A 13,483-nucleotide genomic window follows, 5' to 3' on the forward strand; every position below is an offset into this window, starting at 1 on the left:
TGGGGACAGAGTGTTGGTATTGGTTCCCACAGTAGAAAGTAAACTTTTAGCTAAGTGGCAAGGACCCTTTGAAATTGTAGAAAAAGTGGGGGAAGTTAATTACAAAGTTTACCAGCCTGGGAAAAGAAAGCCAGAACAGATATACCATGTAAATCTTATAAAACCTTGGAAGGATAGAGCAGCTCTGTCAGCCACCCGAGCCCCTCCAGTAAACCCAGGGCCCTTGTTTCCCAAAGTGAAAGTAGCAAAAACCCTGTCAGCCATTCAACAGCAGGAAGTGAAAGAATTAGTGTTTGTTTTCAGACATACCAGGGAAAACCACGGTCATTAAACATGATATAATCACTGACCCAGGGGTTAAGGTTAACCTAAAGCCCTATAGGTTACCAGAAACCCAAAGGGAGTCAGTGTCTAAAGAAATAAAAAAAAATTTAGTATTAGGTGTCATTGAAGAATTGCATAGTGAGTGGTCAAGCCCCATTGTGCTTATTCCAAAGCCCGACGGAAGTATGCATTTCTGCAATGACTTCCGAAAATTGAACAGTGTGTCAAAATTTGATGCCTACCCAATGCCTAGGGTGGATGAATTAATTGAACAGCCAGATATTTAACCACACTTGACTTAACCAAAAGGTATTGACAAGTCCCGTTAACTGAGAATGCCAAAGAAAAGACAGCCTTTCAGCACCAGAAGGGATGTTTCAATACAAGTTGTTGCCCTTTGGTTTACATGGGGCATCTGCGACCTTTCAATGCATAATGGATAGGATTCTAAGGCCACATAGACAGTATGCTGCTGCTTATCTGGATGATGTAGTCATTCTTAGCCCTGATTGGCAGTCTCACTTGCCCAGAGTACAAGCAGTGTTGGGCTCTATCTATAAGGCAGGTTTGACAGCCAACCCAAAAAAGTGTTGTCTGGGGATGGAAGTAGTAAAATATCTTGGGTACATCATTGGCAGAGGTTTGATAAAGCCACAGCTCAATAAGATTTAGGCAATCCAAAACTGGCCACGACCCCTGAATAAGAAGCAGGTGAGAGCCTTCTTAGGGATCACTGGGTATTTATAGGAGGTTTATACCCAATTTTGCCAGCATTGCAGTCCCACTGACTGACCTTACCAAGGGCAAACAGAAAGTTATGGTGGAATGGAGTCCTGAAGTAGAGAAGGCTTTTCAGGCCTTAAAAGCAGCGTTGTGTACTGTACCCATTCTGGTAACTCCTGATTTTGACAGGGAGTTTGTGGTGCAAACTGATGCATCAGAAGTACTGTAGGTATGGGATTGGTCCTGTCCCAGAGCAAGGACGGTGAGGAACACCCTATTTTTTACCTAAGCAGGAAATTAAATGTACATGAAAGAAACTATGCTACAGTTGAGAAGGAAGCATTGGCCATAAAATGGACCTTAGAAACTCTCAGGTACTATTTGGTGGGAAGGAAGTTCAGATTAATCACTGACCATGCCCCTTTATAGTGGATGTCCGAGAACAAAGACAGTAATGCGAGTAATGCGTCGTTCTTGGCATTACAGACCTTTAAGTTCACGGTAGAACATTGACCAGGAAGCCAGCTTGCCAATGCTGACGCTTTGTCACGTGTGCATTGTCTGGGGGCTGCAGTTGTTCCGCCCCTCAGGTCGAAACAAAGGGGGGATATGTGATAGAAGCACTGGAGAAGTGTGGAATGGCTTCTATATTTGTCCCAGAGTCCTGTCTTATGTCTTTTAAAACCCCCCAGGAGAAGTCTGTTAGAAAAGCAGACTAGTAATGTCGGCTTCTGTGAAAAGCCGGAATGGGACCTGGGGGTGTGGATGTGAGGAGAGGGAGTGCTCCATCCACAGGCCACTCCAAGTTTTGGGCCTTTTAGCCTGGCCTTTTTCACCTGGAAGTGGCTCATAAGAGCTGTGTAATCTCTTGGTGCAGTGTCTCCTACCCGGGGGGAGCTGGCAGTCTAGCCTGTTGAGAGACACTTGGTTAAAACCCTGTAAGTATTGTGCACATGTTTTGTTGATGGTTAGGGCAATAGGCCCTACCATTGTTATAGCAAGGGAATCTGCTGTGTAGTAAGTGCCCAGCTGGGCTAGGACTTATGTTTATGTTTATATTTTTGTGTGTCACACTAAAGACTGGCACCGACCAGTCTGTACGAGATTCCCAGACTTGTCTCCTGTTTCTATGGTACTATGGCTGCTGTGTGTAAAGAGGGAGTCCATCTACCCCAGGAAAGGGACCCCTACCCTGTGTTACATTATATTATATATATATATATTATAATTTGATTGTAACTTTTTTGGGGGGTAATCCCTTATTTGCAAATTGCAGCACATATTTAATGTTTGGGTAAGAGCAGGGCTGTATCATTCCATAAGGTTGACCAGGCTGAAGCCTAGGGGCCCGGCAGGCAGAATTTGCAAGGCACATCTGTAGTCAGCAGAGGTTTTTTTTGTGATACATTGGGGGGAGGTGGGAAACAGCACTTAGCCAATGGCCTATCTATAATGAGCTGGTGCGCAGTGCAGCAAAAATCACAGGGGAAATGGTGGTGGCCTTTTTCCCGGTGACTTGACTTGAACGTACGCAGTAGAGATGTACCCAGGAATAAGGCACAGGCACCATTTTGTCAGAGACCCACGCATGCACAGTGGATTCTGGCACCAAGCCAGAATCTAGTACACTGCCAGAGAGGAGAGGGTCTGCTCTGTGTCTGCACACAGGCCCTTTCTTAAAATGAGAGGACACGTGACTGCCGCAATCACAGCTGCTGTCACCGCCACTACCTGGAGGAAGTTCTCTCTCCTCCAGACCTCAGCAGTTTTGCAATGAAGTTGTAATCTATAAATAATCACTAATCTATAAATAATCACTAATGCAGAAATGTGTATAAAACTTGTCCTTGTTCTGCACTGTTTTGTACTGTAAGTCACTGGTTTCTTCTTAACTTATTTGTCTGTGTACTTTGTAAGGAGCTGCGGTGCACTTGTGGCACCATATAAATAAAGATTAGTAATAATAATAAAAATAATAATAATAATAAAGTACCCTTCTCAGACGCCAAGAGTGGTGGGGGGAGGGTACTAATTACCCAGGCCCAGGGTTGTTGGAGGGGCCCGGGTCTGCCACAACTCCCCTCCCTCTTACTTGTCAGCAGACTCTCTCCTCGACACAGCACATGTTGCTGTGTGCTGGGCTGCCGTGGGGATAGAGAGACTGCTGCCTCTGAGCAGCAGTCTACTGTGTCTGTGCGTGGGTGAGAAGCCATCACACTGATTGCACCCCCTCCTCTTGGATTGCACAAGGCCACAATTATTGTTTTCTATTTTTTCCTTGGGACATGGCCACGCCTCCCGTAAATAGGTCACGCCCCTGTAAATAGGTCACGCCCCCGTAAAAGTATCGGGGCCCACCTCTCTTCAGGCCTGCTGCTCATAATACTCAGACAAAATGTGTCAAGGAAGTGACCGCACTAACTTTTTTCACAGTAAGCTGCTTTCAGTATTTCTATATTGAGCCTGATTCTGAATTCGCAGTATAGATAGCTAAAGAGTTGCAACTAGAGTTGGCAGGGGAAACATATCCTTGGTCAGTAAATTACCTTGTTTTTGTGTGCTAGGTGGAAGAACATGCAATATCTTCCATGACTGGAAAAAAAATGCATATACATCCATAGCATTGCATTATTGTCAGGTATAAATTTGCCACCTTTATCCTTTATCCTCTTTAGAATTGGTAGCAAAAATAAAAATAGATTATCAGGTTAGCTGGAGACCTACCTAGTTTTGCATCTGTTATGGCACTTCCTGAGGGGCTTGAGCCAGCTACTGTATGGTTCATTTCTATAAGGTAGTACCATTCCAGGCAAAAAGGCTGGGCTTTTTATTTTTGACACCTTGTTTTCTAACAACACATATAAAGAAACTGTTAATTTTACTTAATATAGACCCTCACCCCAAACTTACAGAATGGCGTTGGTTCTCTTCTCTGCAAGAGTCACATTTCATGAGAAATCTTCGCTACCAGTGCTAAATTGGTCCTTTACCACCCGGAGAAGGAAATGTTGAAATCAAGCTAAAGTGTGTAATGCTAATTGGAGAGTGCCAAGGAGTGCAGATGTTATCTTTAAATATATTTATATTATTATATATTATATGTATGTGTGATATATAAGAGCTTTGGTAATCCGAGGGGTATAACAGTTACAACCAGGGGAAGCATGGGAGGATGGATTCTGGGACTGGCTGGGAAGTACAATTGTTGCTGGCACAAGTGATAACCATCTATTGGTACATGCTGGTGCCCATCTATATGTACCTCATATTTATCCACACTGTACAGAGCTCAGCTGTTAATGGAGGAGGAAGGGGTTGGGGACAATAATGTCTCTCTCATACTTTGTGAAACACGGCTGGTTGTTGATGCTGAAGCCAGTATGGTTATACATTTTATTACCAACAGTTTACATAGACCATACTGTACCACTGTCCCACTACCCTGGTCTTACTGTATGTAGTCTGAGTGGGTCTCACTCGTCATTGAAGGCACATATTCCAAAGGTACCACAGGACAGACCTTGTTCCCAGACTATAGTGACTTTTTGTTATAGATTAATTAAAAGTAATTAGACTAAAATCAATTTAAAAACAATGTCAGGCACTGTGAATGAGTCATGAAGGTCCGTGAATGTGAATGTAGATCAGAAAATTTTATTTATTTTGCAGTAAACCATGAATTACCCAACCATATTAAGTACCTAGGGCAACTGTAGCAAGCATTAAAAAATAGGAAATATTAATGCTCCAAATATGAAACACTGAGATAATAATCTTACCTCTTCAGTAACATCAATCTTGACCACAGCAGTGGTACTGAATGATGGAGAACCTCCGTCTTTCGCCTGTACAACCACAGACCACTTGCAGTTTTGGTTGCGCGTAATGTTCTGAATTACATCCAGTGATCTTATATAAGACTTAAGTTTGATCTCGCCAGTGTTTTGGTTTATTTCAAAGACGTTGTCTGGATCAGCTTGCATGATGGAATAGTTCACAATATTGTTTGGTTCTTCAGCATCTTGGTCTGTTGCCTAAAAAAATGGATTTGTTTTTTTAACCTCCAATTAAAAAAATGACTTGTGCAAAATGGTGGCACTCTCTAACACTAATGAAGGGAAGTCTAAGAAGTAATATTAGAGATATTATTTTACTAAAAGATTAGCAGATACTTGAAAAACCTTCTGTAGAAAAGTTGAAAACACAACAGTAGAGAAATTCAAAAATGCTTTGTAGAAAAGAGGTTTTGATTTTACAATGAATCACCAAAAAAGTAATTCTGGATATGTTGCGTAGACTTAAGGTGCGTCCACACTAGACGATTTTTTGAATGGTTTGCCCAATTCCAATGCATCAGAACGACATGTCGTTCAAATGGTCAAAGGTGTACGCACTGTCGTGTGGTGTGTGCTCCCTTGGGGTTGTCATGCAGGCCAACCTGATGATGCAGCTGATGACCCCATGCAGCAAAATATGGTTATGGGCCGATGTATTGGGCATTCAGGCACCGGATCATCTAGTGTGTACTGGCCGCCCGATATGTTGGCCTGTGATGTTCACATCACTGGGTACACATGTCGTTTAGTGAGTACCCAGCTTTAATCCATGTTTATTTTGAACAATGAAAATTTTGTTTTTTATGTTTGATTTTTCAACTTTCAACTGTAGAATACTATGTGATCTCAAGAATGGAAAATTGCTTCTTCAATAGTTTTCTTCCAGAGACTAATATAGATGTAAAAAATCCCTAACTCTTTTTTGTATTACTTTCTTAGGGGTCTCTTCGTCATTTCTTAATTTCTATAAAATCAGGTAAAAATTAAGTGTCAGGACTATTCATTATAAAGGTAATGCAGGAGATATCACAGATATCTCCTGTTTACCTTTCAGCACTGATATGGCCTGCTGTCCCCAAACACTAGCATGGGGACTTAAATTCATAAAACTCCAAAAATAATATATTTTTTGAGTTTGACTGCAGGAACTTATGCCATCTTCAGATCCTTATGCCTCAGCTCCTTCCTATAAGAAGGGGTCCTGGGTTGGGAAGAGAGAGCCATTCAAATCCCTCTGTGCCTGTCAAACTCCTTCCGCCGGAGTTTGCACATGTGTGCACTGATGTTCACGCATGCATAGTAGCAAGGGCGTATCTACCCATTGGCCAGGATGGCACTCGTCAGGGGCGCCAGCCAAGGGGGGGCGCCATCCGGCAGTGCCACCAGCAGCCAAGGGGTAGAATCAGGCCGGGACTAGCGGTGGTGCCCCCGCAAGTGTAGGGCAGACTGCAGTGAGAGCGGCCTGCCCTACACAGTTACAAACACACAGCCGCCAGCGGCAGCTGTGTGTTTGTTATAGCAGCCAGCCAATGAGAGTCAGACAGAATCTCATTGGCTGCTGCATCATCCACGGAGGGAGCCAGCTGGAGCTCACTCATGAGCTCTGGCTTCTGGGTCCCTCCGCAACGGGTTATGGGAGAGACGTCATGACGCCTCTCCAATCCCATAGTGCAGAGCGAGAGCGGGCCCAGAGTAGTGGACAGCGGTGGTCATCGGCAGGAGCCGGGATCAGGTAAGTTGCTTTTTTTCTTCTGGAACAGCACAGGGGGGAGGGGGAATGTGGCTACTAGGGGGCACTGTATAGGGAGTGGCCACTACTGGGGGCACTGTATTGTGGGGGCCGCTACTGGGGGCACCTTATGGGGGGATGGCCGCTACTGGGGGCACTGTATAGGGGGGACTACTACTGGGGGCACTGTATAAGGGGACTACTACAGGGGGCACTGTATAGGGGGGACCACTACTGGGGGCACTGCATAGGGGGGACTACTACTGGGGGCACTTCCTGAAATTATGGGGGAGGGCGCGCCAGTTCATTACCTTGCCGGGGGCGCTCGGATCCCTAGATACACCCCTGCGCAGTAGCACTGCTGAGTCAGACTTGGCAGTGCTAATTTTCGCTGCTGCAGGAAGATTTTCAGATTAGCTATCTCCGCAGTTAATCTGAAATTGCTCCGGTGGCTTTGTATCCAACACTTGCTCGCAGCGAGTTGGATATCTTATTATCGGGGGCCACCCATCCCCCCCGATATTTAGCACAATGAAAGGATCCCTTTATCTTTTTGAAGGTAAAATATGATGGAATTCATATGACATGAAACAACTCCAATTTTTTGTTGCTGGTATGCATTATTGCAATTTTAAAGCACCAACACACTTTTTTTTATCATTCTGTAACAATAATTTCAAACCAACACTAATTCTAGCAAATACAATATAAGAACAAAGTTTACTTGTTAATCTTAATAAATAAACTCATACCTCTATTTTTACTGGAGTGCCAATGACCATGGTCCGCTCCTGAATGTTCTCATTAAACTCTGGGCAGTGGTCATTGATGTCTAACACAGTAACAAACACTTCAGCTAAGCTGTACTTCCCTTCAGTGTCCTCAGCTTTGACATAGAAGTTATACTTGGAAGTCTCCTCAGCATCCAGAGTGGCCCAAGGTTGTGTATATATTATCCCAGTTGAGGGATGTATTAGAAATCTGTGAGACAAAACAAACAAAATACACTTGCTAAATCAATACTTCATGTGTGTCAGAAAACACTGTTTCATGGAAATGCATAAATTAGCCTAACAATTGCCATCACAGCATCAGAGCTCTCAGTGTGTCAGGAGAGCTGCAGTATTTGTGGCTGTTCAGACTTGACTTACAAACTTCATGGCTGCCTATTCTGCATCAATGGTACCTCATGTTTATGCTGTTGCACATCGTTGGACGTATATGAGTAGGCAGCAATGGGTGTCCCAATGCTTGGGCAAGCTTTGGAAGCATTCGCATATTTTCGCAGCTACATTCCGATCAAAATCGCAGCTGCGATTGCATTAGCGTCCATCTCTGAATCAGGCCCAAAGTGCATACAAAACAAATATTCAGGACATAAAGATCATACAAAATTACATTGCAGGCATAAAAGAACAAATACAATATATACTTGGTGGTGTCCATAAAACCAGCACTGGCTAAACTTATACTCCAGTGGACGGGCACAGCAAATATCTGAGCCATTGATTGAAAAAATAAGTGGGAGGAGATGATGGCACAGGCAAGGAAAAGAAGAGGGCATAAAGAAACAAGGCCCTGCTCGTGAGAGCTTATAATATATAGGGGAGGGATAATCTAACATGGGTGACACAGAGGTGTGATTTAAGGCCTGATTCAGAGGTGTATGCTATCTCGATGCTGCATGCAAGTGGCCAATGTTTTCAGATTATGCATACGTCTGAGTTGCACTGCTTATTGCATTCCGATGGTTATGGCCAACAGCTGCGGAACAAATTTGGATGCAAGGAAAGACAATTTTGGTGGATGATCCTGGGTGGTAACAGGAGACTGCCTAGCCAGACCTGGGCATGTCGCTGGTACAATGTTTTGATGATGCGACTGATGTGTGTCCAATGATGCATCTTAATATGCAAAGCAATGCATTGAGACACCCATGGTGCATATTAACCCTGCAGCCAGAATCCCTGCTGCAGTGCTGTCCTTAGCACGTGCACTCAGCAGTTGCAACTGCCCTCCCCGAAGCATCTTATGGATGAACTGGCCAGTGCCTTTAATTCTGTGCTGGCCCCCACCCCCTCCACATGACATCAGTCCCTTACACAGGATGCAGAAAAGCACTATGGCACTGTGTCTTCATGTCCTCCTCCCCCACAGTCACCAATGTGTATGTCTCCCCAACTCCCAGCCCCCATTGTTTATTTGTTCATGTACCCCCCCCCGTCACCAATGAATATGTCTCCACGTCTTACCCCTCCTTTTCACCTGTGTGTCTCTGTATAATTTTTTTCCCCCTTGCAGGGACAGTAAGTGCACCTCTGACTAGGAGCGACCTGAGCATGCTCCAGATCAGCTGCACACTCACTGCAGGGTGCCTGTCTGGAGTGTTTAAAGGACACTTTGGAGGTGCCACACCAGTGATCCTGGCTGCAGGGTACAGTCCCAAGCACCCTGATAGCTAGAAGCAAGGGCCGTCACACACCCCTAGTTACGGCCCTGAACCTGGGCAGTACCTCCAGTGGCAAACGCAGGATTTCTAAAGGGGAGTTTCCAAATGCTTGAATTATGAGTGTGGCCAGTCCATGAAGAGGGCATAATTAGCACTTAACCAGCTTCAATATGCATCATACAAAGTGTTTGAACTGTTGAGTGTCATAATTACAGCATATACAGGATCAGTGACCATACTAAGGCCCGTATTCAATTTGGAGAGAAAAGCCGGAATCAGCGAAAAAGTTTCGCCCGATGACGTCATTTCGCTAAGTGGAAAGTTAATGCCGTGTAATAGGCAAAAAAGTGCAGTATTGGGGTTTTTTGGTGCAACGTTTCGGGAACCCCCCCATGCAGCCTTCAGACAGCCCCCCAAAGGTAAACTGCGTCAACATTTAAAAAAAAAAAACACTTAAGAACACCCCAAAAAATCACTTTCAATTTGGGGGCGAAAAAAAAAAATGTTGGGGGACAAAGTTAAAAACTAGCGAACTAGTCTCTGGGGGGGGGTCCCCAAGTATGGCCCATGTGTTTTTTAATTGCAAGTGCTTGCGGAAGGTGGATTTTTCACGATTTCTTAAATTTAACTTTAGCAACTTTAAAATATGCTGTCCCCCATTTTCATGTACCACAAACTTTGCTGGGATAAGTTATTTTCTGCAAAAAAACCTCCTGAATACTGTTCTGCACTACTTATACAAAAATGCTATTTAGGAGCTATTGAGCCCATTTAAAAACACCAAATGCCTTCAGCAAGCCAAATTGGGGTAACCATAGCTAACCCCCATGTCAGAGCATCTTTTGGGGGGTGTCAGGCTGATTTCCCCAAATCTGACAAGACTTTCCGCTTTGTTTAAGTTTCGCTGGATCCCGTTTTCACGTACTTTCAAATTGGATACGCGCAATAATTTTCTGCCTGCAAAACAGGCGAAGTAGGTGAAAAGTCCGGGAGGCGGAAATGTATTGTGGGTCCGCTCAAATTGAATACGGCTCTATGCCATTAAATGCAGCAGTAGGGCCATCCTGCCTTAGCTGAATGTTTTTGTTTCAGATGTGGGCTCCATTCCAGAGTACGGGAGCAAATCCGTGAGACTCGGGGAGCAGCAGAAGAACCTAGCACTGCCCAGGACATATATGTACATATTGGTCTCATTATGCACTGGATAGTGTATTATATTATATGGTATTAATAATTAACCCTATTGATGGTCTTTAGCAGTGCACCCCTAACAGTGCATGTTTTCTAGATCTCCTAGTTGATGCACAGGTGTATTTTTTATTGGCTGATACATGTTAAAAGAGCCACAAGTTTTGCTAATTATTTTATTTGTGATACTGAGAAGAACATGCAGAATTAGGAATATTCTATTATATTACTATTTCTATTGCGGTCATGGTGTGGGTGGGCTGGGCAACTGGCCCACCCAGGTTTGCCTGTGACCTCCCTTTGACAACTTCCCCAGAGTGTCTGTCACACTATAGAAAAAGCCATCTGCTACATGAAAGAACTCCTACTAACAGAGTGACCTACTGTAACTCTATGGGGTCTATTTACTAAGCAGTGTTAGGAGAGAGTGAAAAGTGATAAGAACCAATCAGCTCCCAACTGTCATTTTTCAAACACAGTCTCTGAGATGACAGTTGGGAGCTGATTGGCTGGCACCTTATCACTTTCTTATCACTTTTCACTCTGTCTCCTAACACTGCTTAGCAAATAGACCCGTAAATAATGAGTATCCCTATATTGGGTCATATATTCATGTGTTTAAATAAAAAAAAGTTGACTATTTACGCATATACTTCAGGAGCCTCTAAAATGGCACTACAAGGACAAGCATTCCCTGTCAGATACTAATCCCATACATTCTTCAAAAACATTAATTCAGAAATGGAAGTCAATCAAAACACATGACTGCTGGGCCAGTTCACACTGCCAGCTTGGTCGGGCCGGCCCAGCTCACACTGCCTGACTGTTGCCGTTCTTCAGGGATTGTGTTCCACTGTGGAACGCAAAATGGAAGCTGTCATCTGCTTCGGTTAGTGGGCACTGTTAGTCGTGACTCGGGCGCAGTGGCGTAGTATTGTCGGAGTCAGTGAATGGAGCTCATACACCAGGCACTGGCTCCAATGGGGGGTGATAAGTACAGTAACCTTCCTAGCCACCATGCCTCAGCCTCTGGAAAATACCTTACCCCTGGCCCCAGCGACATACACTCCCCACCCCACCCCCATACCCATGGATATGACTATTCACCACCCCTATGGCCCCAGGGACATACACTAGCTGACAAAACCTCTAGTTCCAGGGACATACATTATGACCACCAAGACCAAGAAACATACTATCCCCACCCTACACCCAAAACCGCACACCTCCACCCCCCTTCCCTGGCCCCTGGGACATACAATACCTGCCAAACCCCCAGCCCCAGGGACATACAGTACACTCCCCAGTCTGGGGATATACACTAACCACACTATACCCCTTGCCCCTGGAATATACACTACTCACTCTACCCCCCACCCCAGCCCAATGGACATGCACTACCTTCCCCTCAAGCCCATGGAACATAAATCACCCACCCTACCCCCCACCTTCTGAGACATACAGTGACCCCCCCCAGTCTCCAGAAGATACAATAAACACATAGTGAGTGCTGCCCTTCCCATTTCTGTATTGAAAGATGGGGAGCCATAGCATGTGCCTGCTTTGGGTATTGCAGTTCTTCGCTACATCTCTGGCTGGGAGATAGACCACCTGGGAGACCTGCAGTCAGTGGCATCACAAGGAGGTGCGGGCTGCACCCGGGTGTCACCCGCCGAGGGATGACACCAAGGTGCAGACTCCCCCTCAGTGACAAGAGCTGAGTGCTGCACTGTAGAATTAAGTGCAGCACTTGGCTGATGACACTGTGAGGGAGCTGGCACTGCACACAGAGCAGTCCACACCTCTTGCACCCCCATGGCCTTCCCAGTAATAAGCACAGGAGTCGGAACTATGGGGTTCGGGCTGTGAGGCCACGCCCCTTCACACAAGGCCACGCCCCTGTCCACAAGTCAATGCCCCCTTTGCAACGGCAAGCAATACTGCCGCGAGCACAGCATCCCTCCCTCTGGGGGACTGGGGCAACTATGTATGTTTTATTTTTTTTTCCTGTGGGGGCCAATTTGTTTGTTTGTTTTTCCTGTGGGATCCAGTGTGTTTAATTTCATTCCTTGTCGTAGACCAATGTGTTTTTTTTCTGTCTGTGATTTATTTTTTTTCCCTTTTGAGGGCCAAAGTGTTTTTTTTCCCTGTCGGGGGGACATTGTGTTTTATTTTTTCCGATTGAGGCCAATGTGCTTTTTTTTGTTTTTTTTTCTGTGGGGGTCAATAAGTTTTATTGTTTTCTGGGAGGGCCAACTAGGGTGTTTTTTCCTGTGGGGGCAAAGTGTTTTATTTTTTTCTTGTGTAATATTTTTCATCTGTGCATGCGTCTGAGTTGAACAGCTCATGAATCCTGATGGTATACAGAGTGGTGTACAAGTTGCAGTACAGAGAGAGTCAGTCATATGCAATGAAATGTATTAGAAATGTGTTGGGTGTTCCTAGGCAGTTACAGTGGATTGGCTAATCAGACGTAGACTTACCACAGTATGGGTGTATTATGGTAGTGGGATGTAGTTAATATCCCGACGATCGGGATTGCGGCTGTCGAAATCCCAGCGCCGGAATTCTGGCACCAGAATCCTGACATGACTGGGGATGCCAACGCTGAAATCCCGGCAGCCGGCATCCCGATCATAAGACGACCGGGTCAAGATAATTATCAGCCGCCGGGGGGGGGCGGGTTAGGTTTAGGCACCCCAGGGGGACTTAGGGTTAGGCTGCGGGAGGGGGGAGGTTAGGGTTAGGCTCCAAACAGGGGATGTTAGTTTCAGGCACCACCGGGGGGAGGTTAGGGTTAGGCACTAAGGGGGGAGTGTTAGGGTTAGGCACTTACCGGGAGGATTAGGGTGAGTATAAGGGTACACAAAATGAGGGTTAGGGGGTAAATAGGACAGGGAAACATTACTTAAAATTCCCATCAGGTTACAACCATCAGGATGCCGGCAACTCCTTCGTCAGTATTTCATACTGATTCCATTGTAGTGACATGGGCATGTTGTTGAAAGTACTTGTGTACAGAGGGCCTGATTCAGAGCCGGACGCTCTGACCAGAGCGCTCGCTCTGAATCAGGGCCCTCCTACCTGAAAATGGAGCGGCCTCATGGACTCTCGCATAGCTGTGGGTTACCACCCACAGCTATAGCGAGCGTCCATGATGATAGTCGCGATGGTCAAAACCATCGCGACAATCGGGCTTGCGATGAGACCCTGCGGTAGGGTCTCGCTGCCGCA

The 13,483-nt window shown here is 45.4% G+C and overlaps 1 protein-coding gene across 1 annotated transcript in view; it reads right to left on the reverse strand.

Annotated features, from left to right (window-relative positions):
• CDHR1 (cadherin related family member 1) overlaps nucleotides 1–13,483 on the reverse strand; it is a 205,878-nt gene that overhangs the window by 10,819 nt on the left and 181,576 nt on the right. The window contains exons 15-16 of the mRNA XM_088463117.1: nucleotides 7,365–7,593; nucleotides 4,827–5,081 (exon numbers count right to left, since the gene is read on the reverse strand). Of these exons, the coding sequence (XP_088319243.1) occupies nucleotides 4,827–5,081; nucleotides 7,365–7,593 (484 nt within the window). The remainder of the gene's footprint in view (nucleotides 1–4,826; nucleotides 5,082–7,364; nucleotides 7,594–13,483) is intronic.

Source organism: Taudactylus pleione, unplaced genomic scaffold, assembly GCF_031769625.1.
Source record: "Taudactylus pleione unplaced genomic scaffold, aTauple2 ptg001314l, whole genome shotgun sequence".
NCBI classification, from domain to species: Eukaryota; Metazoa; Chordata; class Amphibia; order Anura; family Myobatrachidae; genus Taudactylus; species Taudactylus pleione.